A 20,408-nucleotide genomic window follows, 5' to 3' on the forward strand; every position below is an offset into this window, starting at 1 on the left:
AGTAATTATCAATAGTAATACATCAAACCAATACAACACTACTATAACACATATATACAATACTAAGTGGCCTAAAGGATTAAAGCACAGAATGGGTCCACAAACTAAAAGGAAAGGGAGCAAGCAGTGCAAATAGACTGTAGGCAGGTCCACATCAATCAATCCCTAACAGAGACAGTCCAGTCCCTACAAAGAGTGGAAAAAGGGCAGAACAGGTTCCAGGAGTTGGGAATGGGATGGTAGCTCAGGCTACCTGTGGAAAAGTGAGTGGCCCTCAGGGGACACTCGAGCGTAAAAATGGATGGATGTGCCAGGGGCCACCAGTAATGGTTGCAGGTACTCAGCGACCCCGGCGCACTCCGGACCAAACTTCGGCAGTTGAGTCAACTTCGGTTGCAGGTTCAAATACAGCAGTTGTGCAGCTTTGCGGCTTTCAGCAGCTAAGTTACAGCGATGTGATTCCATGGCGGAGTGGGAGCAATTTCTCCACTCCTGGTGGATGGATCAGGGCAGTTGGCACAGTGGGGCACCGCAGCAAGGCACCTGTGAAGTTAATCACCATGGCTGGGCGACACAGTAACCGTCTGTACTCCGGGTCGGGCGCTCTCTCTCTTTATTCCAGACCTGAGCATGCCAAGTGTACGTAATTCGGGATGAGAGTGCTGTGAACACAGAGTTTGCTATGTACCTAGTTTCACGGGTCTCCTCAAACAGCGGCACGATCAGGGCAAAGGTTCTGAGCAAGCTGGTCAGCCCACTGGTTGGCCCAGAGACACTTACGAATAGGCTTAGTTGCAGGTTTAGATGAAGGTGCCATGAATAGTTAGACCCAATATTCAAAGGGGTTGAAGCGCCTTTGCAGACCTTCTGGTTCGATCAGATGCAGAGGGATCAAGCAGGACAACAGCGGGCTCAGGGTGCCAAACCTTCCAGCGGGTCACCAGTGGTTCCTCGACTTGGCTTCTTAGTTTCAGGATGCCTGGATCCGATCCTAGGTTCAGTGAGAACTCAAGTAATCAACCTGGTATGGGTGTTTGGAGCCTTCTCTTATCCAGAACCTCCTTTGCGCCAAAACGAAGAGGACCCAATGGGAGATCTGCTCACATACAGGCACATCAGACGTGTACGAATCACGGACAATGGTGGTCTGAGTCATTCCCAGCACACCAAACTCTCTGGCACCCAGGATGTGTATTGGAACTAGACAGTCCAGCCCACGTCCTGGAGGCACACACACAAGGCATGCAAAAGCCTGCAAAAGCGTGGTGTTTTTCAGGAGAATTCATGCCCAAATAAGGATTGACCCGGGTCAGCTCGACCTGGGGAAGCTAAAGGGGCAAGATGGCCAAAGGACAGGACAAAGAACCTCGTGGCATGGCCATTTTGGAGCCAGGCCACCTTCCTGTGCCAACCACGGTAAAAGCGGTTTGCATGGCAAGAAAGGGTTAAAAATATGCGAAAAGATAAGTTGCCACCAGCCCTGTCCAAGGGACACCTGCACTTCTCCGAATAAATCCTTTGAGGGAGTCTAGGGCCTTTGGAAACTAAGAGAAGACCAAAGCGCACTGTACTGCAAGATACATTGTGCACTTGTAACATGTTGCAGAAAAATTGCAACATTGGAAAGGACCAAGGGAAATAAAGTCTCCCAGTATTGACTGTCTTTAAAGGCATGTCAGTTTACACATAATAAAGTGAGCGAAAGCCCAGCTGAAGGCTGTATTTCACAGGAAAAAGTCAGACTATGGTGTTTAAACAGCAGCAAAAAGTCGGGGGTACACAACTTGAGGGAAAATTACACATAAATTGGAAACTTTCCTAACAGCAAGTGCAAGGTTAAAGCGCAGACAAGGGGTGTCTGGTAAGTGCTGGTAAGAGGACTGTAGGGTTACAGATATAGACCCAAGTGCAAGGGAAAATCAGAGGGTAACCAGGTGCCCGGTCCGAAGCAGACCGATCAGCAGGGGAGAGGAAGAGGAAGAGCGAAGGCAGAAGCAAAGAGGGTGGTCTTGAGGTGCTTCCGGAACCGAAGATGGTTCTCCTCAAGTTTCAAAGAGGCAGGGAGGCTGTACCAGAGGGAGGTCCCAGCTGAGGAAAGATCTACCCACAACTCGTTGCTTGGAGAAACGACTGACCCTGAGAGGGGTGGAAGAGGGAAGAGCTTGAGTACAAAGGTATTTACGGAGGGAGATTTGAAGGTATTGTGGACCCAGGCCCCAGAAAGCCTTGTGAACAATGCAAAGGGTCTTGAATTTAATCCTTGCAGCCACTGGGAGCCAATGAAGACATTTCAGGGCTGGAGAGTTACAATCCCAGGGCTTGAGGCCAAGGACAAGCCTTGCAGTCCTGTCCTGGATGAGTTGCGCAGAGTAGAAGCAGACAGATTTAGAAAGAGGCTCTTGCAGTAGTCCAGCCTAGAGTGAACAAAGAACGAAGCCACAGACATAGATGTAGAAGCCAAGAGGGTTGCATATTCTCCAGATATTTCAAGCTTTGATACTCCAAATGTTATAGAGAAAGTAGTCACAGTTATGGTGGTGCAAGAAAGGTTTAATAAATTACGGATGACCCAATTAAGTGAGATTCAAGGAAGTGCAACACAGGAAGAGCATGAATTATGGAAGCAAAGGGGTGCTCCTTAACCCCCAATCCCCAGAAGCATTATGGCGACAGGACAGCACTGGAAAGCTGGTGATGCCAGTAGCATTATTAAAGATCATACATTAACAGCTGCATTACCCTACGCATGTAGGGAAAGTCTTGCTACGATTGTGGAAGACTGATTTATTCCAAATTTGTTAGAACAAGTTGCATTTTATGTAGTAAACTGCATCGTAGGTCAAAGATTTACCGCTGGGCATTCATTGAGAACGATTAGAGGAGTAATTTGTCGACCGAATGGTCCTCTTCAGCATTTACATATTGATTATGTTGATATGCTGCATGTGTGTAGTGGATACAGGTATTTGAAAGCGGTGGTGTGCCCCTTCTCCAGTTGGATCGAGATGGATCGAGGCAGGTCCTTGTACAAACCCTGACGCCACTTGCACATGTTTTTAGTACAATAGGTCTATCCAAGATGAGGGGCGGGGGTTGTGAAGTGCTGAGATCCGATAATGGGCCACATTTTGTTAATGATGTATTTGAACAGATAGGGCCCTTATTGAACATTAGGCAATGTTTTCTTCTGCTCATCACACACAAGCAAACGAGATATGCGAGAGACTCAACAGCCTCCTTTAAAGAAAGGATAGCCAAGATAAAAATGACGCTGAAAAAGGGATGGCTATACTGCCTGCCCTTAGCTTTGTATGCCCTAAGGAATCAGCCTGGTTCGGACCTCACCCCCCACAAACTAGTACCAGGGAGGCGTATGAGAATGCCTCTTACACCTCCATCAAGGAGTAGAAGTGATGCCCAGAGCACAGCAAGCATGTTAGCAAATTAATGAAATGAATATTTGACATGTACGACATCTAGCATCTCTCTCATTTCAGATGAACTCAAGCGCCAAGGGGGTCGGTCTCAGAACACAGATGAAAACCATTCAACAACCGGATCAACTGAATTATCGCACCTAAACTGTTTATTGGTGACACAATAATAATCCGACATTTTACACGAAAGTGGCACGAACCACAATTTCATGGCCCCTTTATTGTTGAAAACATAACTCCATCAGCAGTAAAAGTTCAAGGCAGGCGAGCTTGGCTTCATCTAAGTGACATTAAACCGCACAGAGGCAAGACCGTAACTCCCACCGCTGCTGATCCAGAAGCAAGACAAGAAGAAGAATGTCATTGTGTGCAAACTCGATCGATGACAAAGAAGAAGGACGATAAAGTGACTAGCTGATAAATGCAGATTTTGAATTTGGACTGTGACTCGTTATTGAACGTCCTTATAGATATTATAGCAGGCGTGCATCCCATGCCGAGAGTCACAGGAACATTTTGAAAATTGGACTTTAGAAAGTTGTTGATGTGTCACAAATATGTCTAATCTAGAATTTGAAGACTAGAAACGCGAACAATTCCCAGACTCGTTTCACACCGAGTTTCTTTTTGTTTGCATCTATGGTCTTAACAAACAGAGATGCTCACAGACTTGTTCTTGCTGTTTTTGTGTTTATCCTTCAACCTTATCCTGCTATTGTCAGAAGAGATATTGAGGTTCACACTTTTGTACAGGATCCTAAGAATGGCCCTTTAATCAGAAGACTGCTTGTAGCAATAGTAGCAGAAATATTGCAGTTACCAGATTTATTGCAGCTGGCGGAGTAAAAGTGTTTTTTCCTTAACAATTGCAGTAAACATGAGGAATGTTGCAGCTGGTACAATTTTAGGGAATGAGCAAGCCCAACCAATACCAGAATGGCACAAATGGGGGGGGTTAAATAAGTTGATTCGTGATTTGCAAATGTACAATTATGCTTTGTGTCTTTCTGTTTCTCCTGATTCGCCGTTTCTATTTCCTTGATCCAAATAAGGCAGATGTCGCTTTAACCTTCCCCCCCCCCACTCCAGGAACTGCTGTTGATTTGCCCATTACCGATGAGCCAAAACCCCTTGTGTTGTCTTCCCGCAGTAAAGCTGCTTTAGAGTTGTTTCCATGGGCTGCAACCATTCTGTTAGGGAGACAAATGAGAGGCGTGGAGGAAGATAATGAGGGGATAAATAAATACTTGGATAATGCAGCACACTTAGGTAACAACATGTGGTATCAGCACATGAACAATGTGGGAGAAAGAACATCATAGGAGGGTTGCTAGGTGCGTTCTCTCATACCATATGCTTTAGAAACATCTACATACCTACATGTTTAGAGACATTTTGAAAGCACAAGTTTTTTTCCCACTATTGCCTGCTTATTTGACTGTTTTTTGGCCCTTCCAAGATGGTCGCTGTGGTTTTCTTTGTTGTGTAGGCAGGCTGTGCTGAACCACCTCTCCCTGTGCTGCACTTCCATTGGTTGCTGAGTGTTTTCTTCCATCCAATCAGGGACCAGCAGGCTTCAGCCGGCCCTCTCAGCAAAGGCCCACTTCTAAGGCCCCTGTCCGCTTCCAGAACGCTAATTGGGGTCCTCCCTGCACCTTAACCACAATGATGCTGCCACCTCACTCCTCTAAGAAATCCAGCCTGCCTTGACTTTGCCTCCTCCAGAACTATGGGTTAGTTTCCTCATTATGGACTCACTCCTACCGTCTTTGACTATCACTGTTCTTTCTGCTTGTTACTCCCATGTTGTCATCCTGATGTGCAGTGCTTCCTAAAATCCTTTGCTAACATCCGATTCCAAGATTGAAAAGTCAAATCTTGCTGTTTTTGCTTTGTTCTAAAAAGTCAAATCTTGTTGTTTTTGCTTTGTTCTAAAAAGTCAAATCTTGCTGTTTTTGCTTTGTGCTAAAAAGTCAACTCTTGCTGCCGTTGCGAAATTCTCTGTATTCTGCTTGTATACGGTTTCTTTTCTGTAACTTGCCAGCCCAGTGACCTCACCACTCTCTTTTGTCCCACACCTACCTGCCTTAGCCCCCCCATTATCTCCATCCTCTCCTTGCTTCCACCCCAATGGCGCTTTCTGTTTCTCCTATCTTTTCCAACTGCTCCATTGACTATCCTTCCCTTTTCACTAAGTCTGGTAGGAAGAAGTTCAAAAAGGATATCTTGGCCTCTAATCCTGGTCTTCCTATCGCCGAACCTACTCCAATGCTTCCGCCAGACAGACCCTCACCGGCATCCTCTTTGTCGTTCTTTCGCCAGATCTATGGACTCCTCATATGGTCTCTGTGCTCTGCCCCATCTCCTCCTCTCCCATTAACGGTGGCATTCGCTGGGAAGTTCTCATGGCTTCCTTTGACTCCTCTAAAGTCATCATTAATGTCTACCTAAATGGCACTATCATGGTCCAAGGCCCTCAGGCCAATCTTCTCCTCTTTAATAGGTGCTTCCCTCGCCTCACCAATTTCCTCTCATCTCTTGCTGTCCCCTCCTCTCCCCCTTGGCTACCTTGCCCTCTCTCTCCTCCTTCTCCTCCTCCTCCTCCTCCTCTTCCTCTTCCTCTTCCTCTTCCTCTGCCCCTCCTAGGGCTCTTTCTCTAGGGCGTACCCTAGGGCGTACCTCTGATCTGTACCCCTCCACGGGAGGTCTTTAAGGCTGGAAACCTTCTTCATATTGCCACTCTCAACTCTCGCTCTGCTGTCAAACACTCCTCTGACATCTGCCACCTCCTTGAAGAACTAGACTTTGATGTCCTTGGTCTTACTGAGACATGGTTCACGGCCAGCTCTGTCACGAGCTTTGACACTCTCCTCCCTGATAGCTACAAGATCCTCTCAGCACCCAGATACTCCCGGTCCGGTGGGGGGGGGGGGTAGCCCTGATCTTTCCTGAGTGGATTCCTGCCTCTATCATTCCCACTCATACCTACTCCTCTTTTGACAGACTTGTCTGTAGGCTTTTTCTCTCGCCTACCCATCGTCTTACTGTGGGTACCATCTACCGGCTTCCTGGTCAAATCATCTCATTTCTCTCTGAGTGGGCAGACCTCTTCTCCTCCCTCCTGGCCTCTACCACTCAACTCCTCCTCCTCGGTGACCTCAATATACATTTAGACTCTCCTTGCTCCTCCTCTGTACTCTTCCGTGACCTCTGCGACTCCCTCTCCCAGTCCATCCTCCCCTCTGACCCGACTCACTCTGCAGGGCACACACTCGATGTCTTGATCTCCTCTGACCTCCCCCTCTCCATCCCTCGGACCACTCCTCTCTCCTGGAGCAATCACTCCCTCCTCTCCTCTCAACTCATCTCTCCCTCTCTTCCCCCCAAGCCAAGCCGACCCCAACACTGCCACCTACCTTCTCGGACATCCGGCCAATGAAGCATGTGTCAGTTGAGGCTTTTGCTGCCACTTTCTCTCCCCCCTCCACCTTTGGCTGTCTCACATCCTGACACAGCCCTGTCTCTGCTCTACTCTTCAATTTCTGATATGCTTGATGCTCTTGCCCCTGTCATGAGGATCTGTTTGAAGTCCAAAGCCAAGTGCAATTCCTGGTATGACTGACCGTAAGTGTAGGGCGGCTGAGAAGAAATGGAGGACTTCCTGTTCATCCTCTGACAAACTGTCCTGTTGCCTGCTACAAAGGCAATACCGACTCTCTGTACTCACCAAGAAGAGAGTCCTCATTCAAGCTTGTGTCTCTGCGGCATCTAACAACTCGGCCAAACTCTTTAACATCTGCAAGGAGCTGGCCAACCCTGCTGCAGTCTCTACCCCTCCTGTTGCCTCCCAGGCTCTTTGCAATGCCCTTGCCTCTCACTACATTTCAAAAACCCAGGCCATCCTGTCCACCCTCTCCACCCACACCCTTCCTCTCCCCTCCCCATCTGTGCTTGCTGACCCTCCTTTAGCCACCCCACCATCCTTCTCGTCCTTTCCTCTTTTCTCCCCTGACGAGGTCGCTAGACAAGTCCAATCTATGAAAGCCTCGTCAAATCAGGTTCATCCCTGTTCCTCCAAAACCATCAAGGACCACATTGACACCCTCGCTCCGGCCCTTGCTGATTTTTGCAACCACTCCTTTGCCTCGGGATCATTCCCCTCCCCTCTGAAGCACTCCTTTGTGCATCCTCTTCTCAAGAAACCCACAGCTGATCCTTCTTGTCCAGCTAACTATCGCACAATTTCCATTACTCCCTTTCTTGGCAACTCCTGGAAAAGTTGGCCATCTCTCAGCTTAACCTTCATTCCAATTCTGTTGGCTGTCTCCATGACCACCAGTCTGGCTTCAGAGCTGCCAGAAGCATGGAAACTGCTCCCCTGAACATCCGTGAAGATCTGCTCTCCAACCTTGACACTAATATTCCCTCTGTCCTTATCCTCCTCGATCTCTCTTCTGCCTTTGACATGGTCAACCATACCATCCTGTTCAACCGTCTCTGTGAAAACCTGGGTATCACTGATCAGGCTCTGGCCTGGCTGACCTCTTTCCTCTCAGATCCACCCTCCCAGGTCCAACGTGGGTCCTTCCTTTCATCTATCTTCCTCTCTACCTGTTGTGTTCCCCAGGGGCTTAACCTCTCGCCCTGGCTTTTCAACCAATACCTGGAAACTCTCGCCCACTTCATTGCCACTTTCTGCTCAAATTTCCAGTGCTACGCTGACGACACAACTCATTTTCAGGCTGCCCTCTGCCACCTCCTCTCCCTCTCTCATCTCTGATTGCCTAACTGCCATTCAAGATTGGTGTGGCACCAATGATCATTGTCTGAATGCCAGCAAGACGGAGATCCTCCTCATCGGCACACCTTCACCATCATTTCCCCTCACTCTCTGGCCGGCCTACCTTGGCCCTCCTCCTACCCCCACCTGCGAGGCTAAGAACCTCTGGGTCATCTTTGACTCCACCCTTTCCTTCTCCGCCCACATCTCTGAGGTCTCTAAAAAGTCAAATTTCCGACTGCACCTCCTCAGAGGTACTCCGCCTTTCCTCTACTTCCCCCAGAAGCTCAGGGTATCCCAAGCTCTGGTTCTCTCTAGCTTGGACTATTTCTAAATCTACTTGCCTCTACTCTCCACCCTCTGCAACTAATCCAGAACAGGAATGCGAGACTTGTCCTTGGCCTCAAGCCCTGGGATCGTATCTCTCCAGCTCTGAAATCTCTCCATTGGCTCCCAGTGGATGCAAGGATTAAATTCAAAACCCTCTGCATTGTCCACAAGGCTTACTGGGGCCTGGGTCCAAAATACCTTCAGCTATCCCTCCGCAAATACCTCCCCTCTCGAGCTCTTCGTTCCTCTACCTCCTACTCCCTCAGGGTCAGTCGTTTTTCAAAGAAACGAGCTGGGGATAGATCTCTGTCTTCGGCTGGGGCCTCCCTCTGGAACAGCCTACCTGTCACTCTAAAACTTGAGAACCATCTCTGGTTCCGGAAGCACCTCAAGACCTTCCTCTTTTCTTCTGCCTTCGCTCCCCCTCTCACCTGCTGATCTGTTCATTCCTGGCACCGTGCACCTGGCCACCCTCTGTCCTCCGGGCCCAGGTACCTGCTCACCCCGACACCCTCCCACACTGCCTCCGGGCCACCCCTTGCACTGAGGTCTGTACCTGTACCCAATACAGCCCCCCCTTTTCTTCCTGCACTTATCAGACCTACCCTGCCTGCCTCCTTAAACCTAGCACTTGCAAATTGCTGGCTGCACTAAAACTGTTTGTTGCCTTTATTATTTACTTATTGTTATTTATCTGTTTCTCCTCTGCTTCGTACTTTCCACTTCTCCCCCCTTCGATGCACTTTTCCCCTCCCCCTCTGCCATGCACTTGCGCGTTCTCAATGTCACTGGGCCTAGTAAGATCGCTGTTTTGTTCTCCCCTGTTCCCCTCACTTGCCTTGTCGCGCTCTGAAACACTTGTGTACAAGCGCGATAGAAATAAACTATCAATTTCAATATCAATATCCAGAATATTCATAGCCACATTGCCTGACAAGAGGACAGTTCCAAGGCAGAACAGCATCCATAGTGTGGATGAACAAGACAACATCTCAAAGAGAAGACAATTATGTGCAAGATTTAAAGACAAGAGAGAAGCCAGAAACTAGGCATTGAATAATAAAATATGGTAAGCCTGGAATAAGCAGAGCTGGAATCAAGGTCGAATAAAATAAGATGCTAAATTGCCAAGGCAAGAATGAAGAAGAGATGCAGATATGTTGGGAAAGAGGACAACTACACATTAAAGGAATAGTGCTTACTCACGAAGAATGGGTTGTTGGACTGGTTGTGTGCAAAGCAGCAGCATTGACTGAACAGTGGGAAGCAGTCGTGGACAATGTAGAAAAGGAATGCAAAGATCAATGGCCGAAGATTACAAAATTGTTGACATGGGTTGACGATCAAGGAGGACCATTACAGATACTACCCCTGAAGGACGCGTCCTTATGTTTCCGAAATAATGGTATGAAGAAGGTTGGAGAGAATCGCCAGTGTGGCCGAATATTTGATGTTCCAGGTATGAAGGAAGGGACATCCTTACTAATGGATCATTATTGGGTTTGTGGGTCCAGAGCCTACATGAAGCTGCCCAAGGATTGGGGAGGAACGTGTTCCTTAGTGCTTGCCCATGTTCCAGCATTAGTGATTCCACAGCGTGACCTGAACATTGGTTAATTTCCAAAAGCGGATGACCATTTGAGAACGAGAAGAGCACTTGAATTTCTCAATCACGGTTATCTTTATGCCTGGGATCCAGATGATGGCCAATGCCAAATGGTTGCACGTTACCAGATGGTAGCTTCTGCAGACAATCAACACCACCATGAAGGGATTTAATGCTATCAAGGAAGAGTTGAAGGCCATACGACTAATGACCCTCCAGAACATATCTGTCCTAGATATGATTATAGCGATGGATGGAGTAGTTTGCGTCAAAATCGGGCCATCATGTTGCACATTCATACTTTCTCATGATGACGAAAATGGGACCCTGACAGAGGCCATAACGTTGCTAACGAACCTGTATAACAAGATGGAAGACGAGACAGAAGACATCATAGATGGATGGTTCGCATCCATTTTTTCATGGGTCCCACAGTGGATGGTGAACATCTTCAAGTTTCTTGGAGCAGTATTGGTGATGTTTGGATTCTGTGTGATCAGGATAATAATTGCACAGTGCAAGAATACAACCAAGAAAGCCGTGATAATGAGAATCATGATTGATTTTGAATCAGGATTTGGACCCAAAGAATTGACTGATGAAGAAATCAGAGAATACATACAGGCCAGTATCTTAGCACCTGAGGGTACGAAGTTCCTGTATCCAAACCAAAGATGCACAAGAAGTATGTTGGACGATGGGTCTATTGTAGTCCAAATGCACAGTGCAGTCACATGACCTGGAGTGTAGACTAGCATGTCAAATCAGCTGGTTCCTTGAAAGAAGTGATGAAGATCTGGACTCCGAAGAAGCACTTCAAGAAAAGGTCCCAATATGTGGAGACTAATGAAGGTGTGGTCGATGAATCAACCAGAGGGGGGAGTGTAGAGGAGCAGTAGAAAGCCTCTGCAGGAAGTCCTGCCCCCCACTGCCTTTATGTTGGAAGCCTGAAACTGCACCATGCTTAACACCAGTAGTTGTGACCATACCACGATGAGCCTTCGAGAAAAGGTATCCACTAAGAAAATCCTATCTGATGTATCCCCCTATAGATGATAATCTCTTGGAAGAGGTCCCTGAAGGAATTTGAAAAAAAGAGAAAAAGAAGCTGGTGATGTCACAAGAAGTGAGAGTGAGGGACTAAGAATATAAGAAGAAGAAAATGTATGGACCTTCTAGAAACGGATGACGAAATAAGGAATCGAGTCATCCTTATGCAGAAAAGAAGATTGCACATGTGAAGAGCACTGCAGAAAATGCAAGCCGTTTAATAACTGTACAAATGCAGTAACACAAGTAGACTAAGTAATCCGAGAAGCTACCTATATTTAGTGAATAGGCTGCCGGCGAAGCCGCCACTGTATAGAATCTGGACATCGATATCACAATTTTATTAAGTTCAAACCCACAGAGAAAGAAGGATTGAGAGCTGTGTTGCAGCAAAGAATTAGCTGGAGATGACAGACTTGAAGGGTAAAGCTGTTTGGCCTGGTATCAAAGCTAAAGCAGCCAGGAACTGGTTATCTATCCACGAAGAACAGAAACCGTGAGACGCTGAATCATCTTGTGTTAAGCTGCAAAGAAGAACACCATGAGTGCCAAGTTAATTTAATTAATTTATTAATTCAAGTCAATTAATTACTGCAAAACAGGCCAAAATACGGTCTACCGTCACGTGAGCCAAGGATGGAAATAGGAGTTGGGCATGCAGACCAGAACTGTGATGAGCGTATATCTGCACTCCCTTTTATTCCCAAGAGGAGAGAATCTACTGCAAGGCCAAGCTCAAAGACAGTCTTCATGGCAGAAGGCATGGGCGATGAGAGATGAAGGGCTAATTGGGTGGGAAGCAAAAGTCATGTCCACCTCCTGGCACCTCGGTATGAGCTTATGTGCTGCTAAGGAGCTGAATGTTCCAGACATGGCTCGAGCGTGCCAACCGGTTAAAGAAGGCTGTATAACGAAGGGCCTTATAGTTCTAGAGCCAATAGTATTCTGTGTGCTTAAAAAGTGTTGAGGATGACTTGCACTATAGGAAGGCTTAAGTTGTCCACCTGACAGTAGATGTCCTATCACAATCCCAGTCCCTATAGAAGGTATATTTAGATATTCCCCTTGAGCCAACCACCATCCCCCATAGGTTTGTCTTATTTGCCACATAGTATGACGTCACTCATGACAAATTTTTGTACTTAAGTGTATTTTTATGTGATTTGCACTGAGAGCATGACTGAACGTCCGTTGATGTCCGTTGTAACTCCCTGTTTTAGACAATTGATATTAAAAAAAGTCGGATGAGACTTTGCCAACTTCCTGAGTTGGTCTGATTATTTGATGTAAGAGTTATTCTGCATCCCATACATGCATGACAGGTTACTGATTAAGAACTATATGTTCTGCATATCGGCATTGTCCGCAGCAGTTGCATACATTTCCTCACTGATGCACTGTTTTTTGGCTGGAACGCTGTAAGTAGACACGGAATGGAGTGTGTGTGCCCTTTCTTAAGAGGGGCAGACCTAGCTGCTGTTGAACTATGCCCCCAGGAAGACATAACTGTTGGAAGGCCTGAGGCATGATTTGGTATAGTTGATCAAGAATCTTAGCCACTTTAGGGTGTCCACATCATGTTGGATTGCGCCCTGCGCTTCCTGTTTTGTAGCCGCTCTTATAAACCAGTCGTCGAAGTAGGGATACACGTGGTACCCCTCCCTTCTTTAGTATGCTGCCACTGGTGCAAGGCACCTTGGTAACGTCCGCGGGGCCGACCAGAGTGTAAAATGTAGGATTTTGCATTGATAATAGTGGTTTCCTATAGTGAAACCAAGGAATTGCCTGTGGGCGTTGTGTATTGTCACATGGAGGTATGCATCTTTTAAGTCTAGTGATGCCAAGAAATATCCCTTCTACACAGCCTTTTGTTGAGCTGCCTCTGGTCTAGTATTGGTCGGCATATTTTGTCTGGTTTTCTCACGACAAAGAAATGGGAATAAGTACCCTTTCCTCGTTAGTTCCATCAAACTTTTTCTATGGCCTATTTGATTAGCATCATATTTATTTCGTCCTGCAGGACACAAATATGCGTCTGTTGTTGGGTGCTTGGAGGCATTTGGGGTAGAAACTTGTTGAATTCTCAGACGTGTCTGTTTTGAATCATGTCTAATACAATTTTGTCCTTGGTTATTTCCCTCCATTTTTTAACTGTGGGGGCCGGAGGGTTTACTGAGTCAGGCCTGTATTTTTAGAAGGCTATTCATGGCCTCCTCCTTTGTGGTGCCTTGTAATCTTTCCTTTTATAAGGGTAGGCCTCAACTTATCCTTGGGAGTAGTATGACCCTCTTTGATGGGGCTTGCCACCCATGGCTGAAGTTGTAGATCATCCAGACGCTCCTTGAAAGGGACAAAAGGTGAGTTAGATTGAAGGCATGCGAGTGATGTTGTCATATCCATGTCAGTTTTGATGGGCTTTAGGGCCTCATCAATTTTTTGGACCCTCTCAAAGGGCATGTCTAGCATCTTTTTTTTGATCGTAAGCATGTTGTGGAAGCCCTTCGCCGGGTGCCTGCGTCCATCTTCAGACCTTTCCAGCAAGGAATGCTGCCTGTGACATTTTCAGGGTTGCCACTTCAGCAGGCAGCATCCTGAGTAACAGTGCCCAGCTGCAGTCATGCTGCCCCCGCACCCACACTCGGCAGGTCGCTTCAAATGCTTTCCTGAAGTGGTTAAGGAGAATGTCTGCGCTCTCCTTGGAAATCCTTCTCTTCACCCAAAGGAAGATACATTTTTTCAAAATGGTTCCAAGATCATTCTTCAATATTGTTCTTTCAGATGATGATCCAAGAGAAGTCTCAAGGATCATTCAATGATTCAATTAAGAGGGTGTCGGGGGTCTCACCACCTTATTATATAGTTCTCACAAGCTACAATGTCCCGCACCCATCTCCTCTCTCCCTCAGATCAAAACGGCTCCAATAATTATCTTCTTGATGATACTTTCACATTGTGTTGCAGATGCCCCTTTGAAGCTCCCACTCTCACCACCACTCCTAGGGGCAGTATGTCCTGTTTCCCTTGTAGAGTTGGGCAAAGCTTCCCAGCAGAGTACAGAGGATTCTTGGCAAGGCCTACCAAATCTTGTGGGTCAAACCTCCAAGCCATCACAATACACAAATGGCTCTGCAGCTACAGCTACAACTACACTGGGAACCAAGCAGAAACAAATGTATTTATGTTATTTATCTATTTATTCTATTTTTATGGCACGGGACAAAAGCCCTGGGTCATAGGGGCACCTGTACAAAACATAATAGAACAGAAAATACATATCATGGCGGACCACCCAAGAACCAGAAGGCAGAAGAGAAAGGGGATGGTCTAGTTGAACAGAATGGTTTTCAGTCTTCGTTTAAAAGGTGGCCAGTGAGGAGAAGACTCTCAGATGAGGAGGCAACGCATTCCAGATCCAAGGAGCTCCATAAGGGAAGGACGCTTGGGCCAGGATGGACAGTCTAGCTCGAGGTGCGTCAAGCCAAGCATTGTTAGATCTAAGAACTCTATGAGCAGGTAGCCATGCAATGCTGCTCGTTAGATACGTGGGGCTCTCTCCATACAGGCAGTTATGTCCAATGCATTTAACTCTTGAGATTCTAGTGCTAATTGGAAGCCATTGTAATGCGATTTGTGCTGCAGACACATGCTCTGATCTATGGAGACCCTCAACCATGCACACAGCATTGTTCTGGATAACCTGAAGACGAGTCAATTTGCCTTTAGAAATGCCTATCAGAAGGCTGGAGCAGCAATTGAGTTTAGCTCCTATTGTGGCTGGTGCAATGGTGGCACAGTTTGTGGGGTTTAGGAAGGGTCTGAGTTGGGCAAGCAATTTAAGATGATAGGATGTTCCTGCGATCAGACTATTTACATGGGCCTTCATATTTAGCTCTTAGTCAAGATTGACTTTGATTTGGGTGGTAATGGTGCAGCCAGCGATGTCAATGCTCTGGTATTCTGGGCCTAACCTACAAAGCAGTGCAGAATTACCCACGACCATAAGCTCTGTTTTAAGAGTCGTTGGGAGCAAGGCCATTAATAGCATCCAGGTCTGAAACCGGCCGTAGATGGAGTTGATGACAAGCAAATTGGTGGCATGATTGGCCAACAGGCATTGCGTATCGTCTGCATAGTTAGCATGCACAATGCCTTCATCATCTACTTGTTGCAACAATAGAAGCAGTTTAAAGTATTTTGAACGTGGGTGCCAGTACTTTTAAAGGCAGCCCATGGCTGTTGGGATCGATTTGATTCTAGCAGGACGTTTTAGGAAGGCACAACTCTGTAGCTGCCATGTGAACAAATGACATTGCAGCTGCTGGTGTGTCGGTAGACGGAGCCCAGTAAAGTACACATGTGTAGACTCTACTTTTCAGCATGGAGCATTCAGAAAGGGAGGGCCCTTTAGCAGAGCACACCGAGTTAGATAATCACCATAATTTCTCATAGGAGACATAAAAAAGCTGAGCATTGCACACCCTCGCAGGTGGCATTCGGGCACAGGAACTCTTGTAAAGATGTTGTGTTCCCTCTGATGATGGGGAGGCACGCTGTTTTCCATTATGGAAGGCCAGTGCCTACCTGAGCACCACAGCCAGTAACAGTTTAAGGCTGGAATGACAAAATGTGTACATTAAAAAAGAGATTTGGCTTGCTGAGGTGCTCCTTAACTCAGCTGCTATGGTTCCAGTGAAATCTAGCAATTTGTTTACAGAAATAGCTGGAGAGCTAGGGCAACATACATAGGATAGACCCCTGCTGGAAAACACAAATCAGTGGGATCTACTAGCTGCTGACCTTGCCCTAGAGTGTGAGAGGCAAAACGTGATTTACATGCAACTTGCATGCTAGACAATGAAGACTATTAATTTCAGCAGTTATTAAAGAGAAAAAAGGTGCCATTACAGTCAGGAATTACAGTCAGAAATAGAAGAAAATGCATGCATACTAGGAGATAAAAGTGAAATATTCTTATAGGGGTGAGGTCAGCACTTTTGGCCTAGCTAATTACAACCGTGGCTCTATTTTTGGGTACCACTCATGAGGTCCAACTACTACTACAAACGTAGAATGGATTCAAAAGTAGCATCCTGAGATCATGAGATACATATGAATACTATCACCAACATATGGATACATCATTTCAAATTAGGTTATTAGGTTAAATAGGGTTTCCTGATGTAACCGAGCAAAAGGCGGCGGTTTCTAAAGTGCCTTTCAATTTTAAGTGCATGTGAAGAACGAAGTAATAATTAAGCCATGATTTATTTCTGGATGTTTATGCCCTTGCATAAAAAAATAAAAACCAAAACCGAAATAAATAAATTTGTAAAAATAAACAATGAATAAATGATTAATGACTAAAAAGGCACGTGTAGTTGGTAAAATAAGCGGTTTGGTGTCATATGTTGTAACTGGGTTCTGTGCTCTGTGTGCGCGAGATGTGCACCTGCAGGTAAAATGGCATCCCATTTTGGGTTCATTTTTTATTGCCCATTTCTGTCATCCATTTTGTGCCATTTTTGGGTTTGCATTCATAGAGACTGACAAAATGTATGGGATGGAGTCGCCCACCGGTAAAGGGAGTGAACGTGACCCTGAGGTGATTTTACCTTAAATGCGCTGCTAGCACGGGGTTTGTGTGGGTGGAAGATCCCATAATATATTTAGCCGAGACTTGGGGAAGAGAACAGGACTGGGTCAGTTACAGGAGACCTAGTTAAAGCTGAGGGGATTATGTTCATTCCTGCCGTTCTCTGTCTGGGCTGTACAGGCCAGCACGGCCTGTTTCAGTTTCTATTTCCCTCCTTGGGGGAAGGAGACGAGGGCAGAGCTCAGGCTCATGAGCTGCGGTCGCTCGAGTGCAAAGCGTACCGGCTGAGTCAGAGTGTCATCGTTCTGCGTGGCTGTTTCTGTGAGAAGGCGTGGTCCGACATCTGAGGGTAGTCGATGTTGAGTGGTTTACTCCCTCGAAGCTACCCCTTTCCTGGATTTTGGTGGTCTGGTACATATCGTGTATCAGGGAAGTAGTAGGGGAGAGTTTTGTGTAGGAGGAGGAACCTATATCAGAGCAGTCTCAGTCAGTTTTTATTCGCCGCGTGGGCACCGCACAATTTGTGCGGCCGATTTTAGAAACAAGTTTAAAAAATGTCTGTTACGTTTGCCAACCCAGCTCCTTTGAAAAGAATATATAGCGAGAGGTGGTAGGGTAGAGCCACGCTGGCTGAGTTCCCGCACTCAGTTTCACAGATCAAGAAAGCCCAAAATCTCAAAAGAGCAGAAATAACGCTGTCAAACACTACTGGTTATTGCTCCTCTCTCTGTCTATGTGTATTGTCTATCAGTGTGGTGGTCTGTAGCTGCCACTAGGCGAGCTAGATGCTTTAAAAAGTGTCAGTATATAAAGTGTACCCCGAAAATGAATGGGAGGTTTGAACCAGACAGGGGTGTATAATAATGACAAGTTATATATGCGAGAACCAAAAACTTTAAAATCCCCATTTCATGGGAGTTATTTTCATGTTCTAATGTACCATTAAGAGATAGTATTAGGTTTTATGGGTTTGTTTTCTTTCTTTTCCAATTTACCAATGACCTCCGAGGTTAGAGTATTTATAAGTATGGTAGGTGGCTAATCCGTTTTCTTTCAAGACAGGGTCTTTCTGATGAAATAAGTAGATGCTATTTATTTATGCTCAATATATAAGTGCCACCCATCCATTGTCAATGAAAGGATGCTATTTATTTATGTTCTATATATATGTGACACCCATCAATTGTCAATGCATCGATGCCATTTGTTGATATATTCATTTATGTCAAATATATAAAAGCCTTTCATCAGATCGAACAAGCTCATAATTTTAGAGCTTTATGTCACGCTTGGTAGCATATAAGAGTAACAAGGTTCGTATAGAGAGAAGTGATAGTGGTGCGCACAGAGTATAAAGTGTTTCTAGGAGGTAGCCCAGCAACACGCTCATGAAGACTGCCCACCTACACGATCACAGATTATGCCTCCAGAGTCTCATAGTCACACGTAGGTGAGGTAGGGTGTGTGTCCATTTCTCAAGGATCTCCACAGGCTGCTAACTTAAGAGTTTTATTCAAAACCCCACCATAGTGGTTCTTCTACACTCAACGACACTCACACCTTACACTGACCAGCAAGGGGAAAAACATTTGACCACTATCTTCCATCACCATTTGTTTCATGGAGGTACGGAAGAGACAACCATTTAGGCATAGCCCCTGGGTGACCTAGAAGAGCAAGTTCTGGGGTAGGAATATGCATGCTTAGGGTAGTATATCTCTGGGGATATGGTCTTCTTGGTGAACTGTGCGACAGAATTGGGGGAATAAGAAAGGAAGCAGGCCTCTAAGCAGCTCTCCCTCTGTTTGTGACCCGATAACGGGTGGAGTATTTGTTCAGGGGAAGCACTGGTCTTGGGGACAAGTTTGTGTTACTAGCAAAACAGGAGCGGGTCTTGGGATAAGTGATTTGGATCAATGCTTGGCCAGGAGAGGGGCAGCCACACACTGGGGCAAGTAGTATGTCAGATATGACAAAGGGTTCAAATGGGATATATAGATTGGGTACGCTGGCCTCTCTCCCATGTTTAGTGTGTTCAGTCTCTGTGCATAGACTACACTCTTTGAAAATCTTTTGTACCATGGCTTAACAAGATGGATCGCATTGATTTACATAAAGATTGAACATTTTACTGTCATATGTTTTTCTATGTCATAACAACTAAATTATACATTACTGGACAACAAAATATAGAAGCAATACCCATGTCATTACACATTACCTTAACAGGGAAGCCTTCCTGCCCAAATCCATCTAACTGTTCTGCTTCTTTGATGTACTGCAACTCAGCATTAGGTTGGGACATTCCACTGCAATTTATAAAAAAGAAAAACAAGATGGGGTAACATTTGCCAGTTAACTGTGTATGAAATTGGACACACTCAGGCCTCCTCACATTCACCTGCTGTAACCTGTGCACTTATATGCCTGGGTAACAGCAATGATGTGAACACAATGCAGCACATTAAACATACCTGCTCAGAAATAAACTAAAAACAAATCACATTCATATATAAAAGGATGTGAAGTGTAAGTCACCAAACATAAAAGGACCAACATTGGAGGATGCCAAGCTGTGAATTAGCTACATTGTTATAGCTAAGTAAGGATTAAACTACAGAGGCTGAGGCTGCCGTCATACACGAAAGGGACAGAAATTATTTATGGCAAATAAATGCACTTAGCAAGTTCATATACTTGGATGTTGGGCAGCAATTTCCAATGTGCAAAAAACAAGCGATTAAGAACAGCGACAACATCGGGATTACATCAGGATTAAATGTTACACAGCATGATTCGGTCAGAGTAAGAGAATGAAATGTAAGCACATGGTGCCACAGATCTCTATGCAATATAATTTAAAATATGTGTTTAACAAGTTTAACAATCCTAACTATACATTCACATAGAAGAAGCAACTTATATATATACACGATTCCAATACCCTAACAATCCATCTTTCACTGTACATCCTGAAGTAGGATTAGCTCTTTGAGGGGCAAAAAGTTCATATACGTTACCAAAGGATTGCGCTAAAAATGTTAATTGCACCAAGGCCAAGTCATTAGCAAGTCAACCCACAGATGCACATAGCAACCACTCTGTTACTGCATCTCCATCACGTTCCCATGCTCATGAGGTTGAGTTTGTTAATCTATGCTGGTGTCATTACATTCAGAGGAGCTTCTTGTCCTGAGGAAGGCATAGGCTTAAATCAAGGCCCATATTTTTGATGGAAGACCCTAGGGCAAGTGTTGATGTTGGGCTTGTCCCACCTTTGGGATATTTCCCCATGTTGTGCTGCACGTCTGGAGTGAGCAACAAACCCTGTGTTCTCAATTGTTTTGTTCTATTTTTACTGAAAATAGCATAATTTTGACGAACTGGGGATTCGTTTTTTGGTGAACATTTACTACTGATTATATCCAAATTAAATGTTGTGAAAATCAAAGTCAACCCTGGATAGAAACACAGAGAAATTCAATTTGGTATTGCGTTCTAATACTAATACCAGTAGGCACTGCATAGAAAAGGGCAAAGCATGTGGTCGGAACTGCTTAATGATTTGCCGCTTTTGGCATAGAAAAGTACAGTTGTCAATAACTAGGATGA

At 45.6% G+C, this 20,408-nt stretch overlaps 1 protein-coding gene across 1 annotated transcript in view; it reads right to left on the minus strand.

Annotated features, from left to right (window-relative positions):
- PTPN14 (protein tyrosine phosphatase non-receptor type 14) overlaps positions 1-20,408 on the minus strand; it is a 1,387,330-nt gene that overhangs the window by 399,059 nt on the left and 967,863 nt on the right. Inside the window, exon 8 of the mRNA XM_069608563.1 lies at positions 19,018-19,105. Within this exon, the coding sequence (XP_069464664.1) occupies positions 19,018-19,105 (88 nt within the window). The remainder of the gene's footprint in view (positions 1-19,017; positions 19,106-20,408) is intronic.

The sequence above is a fragment of the Ambystoma mexicanum genome, chromosome 4q (genome assembly GCF_040938575.1).
Source record: "Ambystoma mexicanum isolate Mex_15411 chromosome 4q, UKY_AmexF1_1, whole genome shotgun sequence".
Classification (NCBI taxonomy): Eukaryota; Metazoa; Chordata; class Amphibia; order Caudata; family Ambystomatidae; genus Ambystoma; species Ambystoma mexicanum.